Source organism: Phalacrocorax aristotelis, chromosome 1, assembly GCF_949628215.1.
Source record: "Phalacrocorax aristotelis chromosome 1, bGulAri2.1, whole genome shotgun sequence".
In the NCBI taxonomy this organism is placed as follows: domain Eukaryota; kingdom Metazoa; phylum Chordata; class Aves; order Suliformes; family Phalacrocoracidae; genus Phalacrocorax; species Phalacrocorax aristotelis.
In genome coordinates, this window is record NC_134276.1 from 66,715,165 (window position 1) to 66,721,164 (window position 6,000).

General features: G+C 49.8%; 1 protein-coding gene across 1 annotated transcript in view; it reads right to left on the reverse strand.

Moving 5' to 3' along the window:
- The window catches only part of TUBGCP3 (tubulin gamma complex component 3), a 52,858-nt gene extending 47,775 nt beyond the window's left edge, over nucleotides 1-5,083 (reverse strand). Inside the window, exon 1 of the mRNA XM_075091139.1 lies at nucleotides 4,754-5,083. Within this exon, the coding sequence (XP_074947240.1) occupies nucleotides 4,754-4,829 (76 nt within the window). The 5' untranslated portion in view covers nucleotides 4,830-5,083. The remainder of the gene's footprint in view (nucleotides 1-4,753) is intronic.
- Nucleotides 5,084-6,000: the final 917 nt, after the last annotated feature.

Here is a 6,000-nt window from a genome sequence, read left to right on the forward strand (position 1 = left end):
TAAGTAGAGTTCTTCCATATAACTTCCATATAACTCTTTCATATAACTTCCATATAACTCAGCATACCTTGTAATGAATTTCTCAGAAGCCGAGCTGTTTGTGAAAAAACAGAAAAACAGTAACTAGGCCTATGCAGCTGACTGATTTTGGAAACTAAGCAAGCCATCTACTTAGTAGATGGTCTCAAAAAATAGGGAGAGAGGATAGCTCCACTACTGGGAGCCTCTGCAGACACGTTCCATCATAGCACAAATTCACTTCAACATAAATCTTTAACAAGTGGGGAAGGTGGAGGCCTTCTAAGGCCATCACAGGCAGAAGGAAAAGAATCCCCAGCAGACAACAGGCTCCATCAGGTTTATGGAGGACTTCAGGCATGGGATTGCAGAAAGCAAACATGGATACGGAGTAAGACCACTCACCCCACATTAGCTCTAAGTGCACTATTATGATACAGGCATTACATAAACTGAACCCTTCAGCTCCTTCTGAAGCCATAGCTTCCTCACAAACCTAATAAAACACAAGTGCTGAGAAGGAACATAGCCAAGTAAATCAAACCACCTGAAGTACAAACTCAGGGAATGTATAGACAGGAAGAACCATTAGATCATTGAGTCTCTACTCCTTCCTATTATTTACCCACTACATTTCACCCAATTACTTCAGTACCTTGTGTTTTACTAGAGCAGTTATTTCACGAAGTTATCAAAAGCCAGGACCTCAAGATGTTCATAGCAGGATAACTATACAAATGCTTAAAGATGGCTGTTTGTACCTAGCTTCAGCTTCTTGTTACCAGTTTTTACCTGAAATTTCTCTAATGAATTCAAAAATCTCTTAAGGTCTAAGGTTTTTTTCCCCTAAACTCTGTGGAAATAACTAAACATTATAAATCACTTACCTAAGACTAAACCGATAATACCTGTGAAGTCTTCTTAAAAAAAAGAGAACATGTATATACAAAGCAGCCTAACTTCATCAGTACCCTGGGAGAGTTGAAGCCGTCTGTAGACCACTAACCACTCACAAATACCATACTTCAAACTTACCCTGTGCTGAAAGGAAATTAGAGTTACAAATCTGAAAAAAAAAAACAGTGAGATGCTAAATAACTTGTCTGATGGTTTCCCTATCACCTAGGGATACTTGCATCACACCTCAACACAAAGGATCCCATATGCACCTTTCATGACCAGGATTTCTTCCACACAGACTTTTTGGTTTACCAGTTTCTATGAACTTCATATCAATACCTGAGTTGACAACAAACCAACAACACACATACTACAGTTGACTGTTTCAAGAGAAGTCTTATGTTAGAAGGGCAAGTCTTCAGTGCTATAGTTCCTCATAACACAAAAATAAAGAGCAGGGTAAGGACAAGCTTCCCATCTGTCACATGCATAAAAATATGGGCAATAGATGTGGCAGACAACTCACAGTAATTTTTTTAAAGTTGTTACTTCAAAGAACTCCTCAGGTTAACTACAAGTGAACAGATGCAGTTGACTACAGGTTGCACTCAGCAGCTTACCAATGATTTTGGACAAAACTTCCCTTTCATGAGTCACACACATACAAGAGAGGTTTTAGTTACATGAGTAGAATCCCAGTGTACAGGAATAGGTTGAACACTTATTTTAAAAAAAAATCAGAGTTCTTTTTCATGGTTTTACATGTACTGCTTGCAAATACTTATTACTCCAGTCAGAAGAGAGGGAGATGTATAGAAATTATGATTTCAAAAGGACAGCTAGATCCAAAGTCAGTAGAAGTGAGCCACCTCTCCTCAATACTCACACTGTGATTGATACACACAGTGTTCTGTTTCTATTCTAACACTCTGTTTAAGTTTTATAAGTATCACAGACCTAGATAAGATACTCAATACCAAGAAACAAGCTTAGATTAAGTTGAAATCACAGCTTCTTTCAAGTCTGCAGAGTCATGAAGAAAACAGTGGCCTCCACTACTCCAAATTTCTCTCTCTCCCCCCCCTTTTTTGGGGGGGAGCAGACCTGGCACAATAATTTAGAATATCTGACAGTGAAAAGTTTGAAGTGCTCTTAAATAAGAACATGTACCAACTATATTAGAAAAAAAAATCCATATGTTAGAAGTGAGAAATGACTTTAAAAGCAGAGCTATAATAGCACCTTAGAATTGTGGGCTGATGTGAAATACCCTTTAATACACAATTAAATCAAATGCTAAAAGAAATGTGTAGTTACATAAAAACACAGTAGGTATTAAACTGTTTAGAAGCAAACATTGATTTGAGGGAGGCAGGAGTACAGACTTACCACGTCCTGATAAAATCTCACATCAGAAATTCTTGTCACAAAACTATACAGATTGACAATTCTGAAAATGGGAGATTCATGGCTTTGCAGAAGACAAACATGCAATAGAGAGGGAAAGGATTTTGGAAAAACAAAAACCACAGCAATCAACAGCTTTAAGCATGTTTCTGTGAAGGGGCAGCTACTCAACATTTCAGTGAAGACAAGGAGATAACAACTTTTCCCAAGTCTTCCAAGTTTCTGAGATGAATCACAGAACAGTTTGGGTTGGACGGGACCTTCAACGTTCATCTAGCCCAACCCCCCTGCCACCGGCAGGGACACCTTTCACTAGATCAGGCTGCTGAAAGCCTTATCCAACCTTGACCTTGAACACTTCCAGGGATGCGGCATCCACAGCTGCTCTGGGTAACCTGTTCCAGTGAGACTTTAATCATTAAAAAAAGACATTTTCCTCACATCCAGCCTAAATCCACCTTCCTTCTGTTTAAAACCGTTGCCCCTTGTCCTGGCACTGCACGCCCTGGTAAAAGTCTCTCCCCATATTTCATATAAGCTCCCTTATTATATATTGAAAGTCTGCAGTAAGGTCTCCCCAGAGCCTTCTCTTCTCCAGGCTGAACAACCCAATTCTCTCAGCCTGTCTTCACAGGCGAGGTGCTCCAGCCCTCTGACTGTATTTGTGGCCCTCCTCTGGACCCAGTCCAACAGGTCCACGTCTGTCTTGTACTGGGGGCCCCAGAGCTGGATGCAGTACTCCAGGTGGAGCCCTAAGAGTGGACTAGAGGGGGAGAATCACCTCTCTCGACCTGCTGGCCACTCTTCTTTTCATGCAGCCCAGGATATGGCTGGCTTTCAGGGCTGCAAGAGCACATTGGTGGCTCATGTCCAATTTTTCATCTACCTGTATACGCAAGTCCTCCTCTACAGGGCTACGCTCAATCCATTCATCCCCCAGCTGGTCCTGATACCAGGGACTGCCCCAACCCAGGTGTAGGACCTTGCACTTGGCACTGTTGAACTTCATAACCTTCACATGGGCCCACTCGTCAAGCCTGTCAAGGTCCCTCTGGATGACATCCCTTCCCTCAAGCAGATCAGCTGCATCGCTCAGCTTGGTGTCACCCACAAACTCGCTGAGGGCGTATTCAACCCCACTGTCTACGTCATTAACAAAGATATCAACCAGCATCAGTCCCAGCACAGACCCCCGAGGGGCACTACTTGTTACCGATCTCCATTTCAGCACTGAGACATTGACTGCAACTCTTTGGATGTGGCCATCCAGCCAGTTCCTTATCCATCAAATAGTCCATCCACCAGCCTGTACCTTTCCAATTTAGGGACAGGGATGCCGTGTAGGACTGTGAGGTGCTGCCTCAAATAGGCAGAAACAGAAAGTTTGAGACACACACAAAAAGTATATTTGCATCTAGTCATTCGTTTTCTAGATGTCTAAGCAGTAATTCATTTACAGGCCATGTTTTAGTTAGTTTGAACCCAATTCTTTACTCAAAATTCTTAGTTACTGTCACAGAAGTACCTAAAGGTAACCAGGAGAGACTTGTCAGAAGGGGGGGGGGGGGGGGTGGGGTGGGTGAGAAAAGAACAGAACACATAAAAGACTTCACAGCTACTACTGATAAGGAAGAAAGCCATCTCTAATACAAGAAAATAGATACCACAAAAGCGATGACATGAATTTGCCTGGTGAGCAATGCTTATAAACAGAGCAACTAAAAAAGGAGACTTAGCAGATGCATCTCTTCCTTTCCACCCTCCAACTGCTTACTAAAAACAGAGCCTTTGCCTTGATTACAACAGACAAACTTATGCAAACAGGCAAGAGATTCACTCCCTTGCTGGAGGAGCACCAAGACGTAGAGGACCTGTAGCGGACCTAGTGGATGTTAGTGCCTCGGCCCGAGCAGGCACCGGAGGAAGGCAGAGACTCCTGAAGGCGGACACCCGCCGCCTTTTGCCCCGAACACCCCGGGAGCGGAGCCCCTCCCCAGGAGAGGGAAGCGCCCTTCGGAGCCAGCAAAGCGCTCCGGGAGGGGGGGCACACGGCGGCGCCGCACGCCCACTCCCGCCACAGGAACCCCCACGGACCCCCGAAGGGATCCCCCAGGGCCCGCGGCTCCGTCTCCCGGGGCCGCCGCCGTGCCGCCCGGCAGCTGAGTCGCCCGCAGGCCCGGGGCGCATCGCCCGGGCTGCCCGTCCCCGCCGCAAGCCCCGCCGGGTCGGGGCGGGCGCCAACAAGCTCCCTACCAAGGGGGCGAGGGGGGATGGCCTCGGCGGCCGGTGCAGCGAGACCGGCACCCCCCACCCCGGAGCGAGGGCGGCCGCCCTCCCCCCGCACCCTATCACCCCCTCCCCGGCCCCCGGGCTCCAACGGCTGTCGGCGGGGGGAAATGGCGGGGGACCGGGGAGGTAAAGCGGTTACCTTCGCTCTTGCCCAGGATGCGGCAGCAGAGGTTCTGCAGCAAAACGTTGGGGGATTTTTGGTCCGGAGTCGCCATCGCCGCCCGGGAGGCAGGAGGTGAGGGACGGGGGGGGTGGGGAGGGGGCGGGGGAGACAGCGGGCGGCAGAGCCGGGGTCACGGCGGGATGACAGAGGAAAGGAGGAGAGGAAGCGGCCCCCGCTCCGTAGCGCAAAGACCCGGCGACAGCTCCCGCCCCGGCCGCCGCCGCCGCCGCCGCCCGCCGCCTAGGGCGCCATTTTAACAGAACCCGCCGAAAGCCGCAGCGGCGGCAGCCCAGCGCCCACAATGCCCCGGCGCTCCGCGGCGAACACGCTCCGCCGCCGCCGCCGCCGCCCGGACGTTCCGGGGCAGGCGCCTGCACCCCCGCATCGCCCCCACGCACGCCCGCCGCCCCGCTTGTTGCCGGTGCTGGGACACCGGCGGGAGGGGACACGCGTGGCCCAGGGCGTCCTGAGGCAATGCGGCGGTGATCAGGGCTGGGTCTTTACTGGGAGGCCTGTCATGCGTGCCAGCCCTGACCGAAAATGTCCCCCAAATTCCCAAAAATAGGAATAGAAAACTCCCGTTCTGCAACAGCTTTCCACTTTTGGAAAACGTCTTCCCCCCCCCCCCCATAAACCCGGGAAGATCAGGCTCACTCATTCCTTCCCAGAGAAGAACAAGCTAGGTGCGCCTGTGGGGCACCTGCACTTGCTGTAATTCACTGCCTTGGGGTGTCAAGGTGTCAGTAGCTTTTCCACACAAAATGGTTACAAATCGATGCAGATCTGGAAAAATGTGCAAAGATCCTTGACCCGCATCCTTCCCGCACCACCTTGCCTTACAACCCTGTCTCCCTGTGGAGGTCTTGGCCTCGGCGGACGGGCAGAGCGGGTTGCTGAGGGGACAGAGCAGGGTGCTGGGAGTAGAGCGGGGTGCTGGCAGGGCAGAGAGGGGTGCTGGGGGCAGCACAGGGTGCTGGGAGGCAGAGCAGGGTGCTGGGGGGCAGAGAGGGGTGCTGGGGGCAGCACACTCATGGCTGGCCTGCAGTGGTCTCGGTGACCTGCTCCTCAGGCTTGTCATCCCCTAACACAGACACTGACTTTCCAAGATGTCTGTCTTCCATTTCTTTTATACAGTAAATTCGCACTGGGTCAGGCCCAAAATACATAACTTGGGAATAATGATTCTCCCTGTGCTGCTGGAGCTCTGTCTAACCCACCTCTGC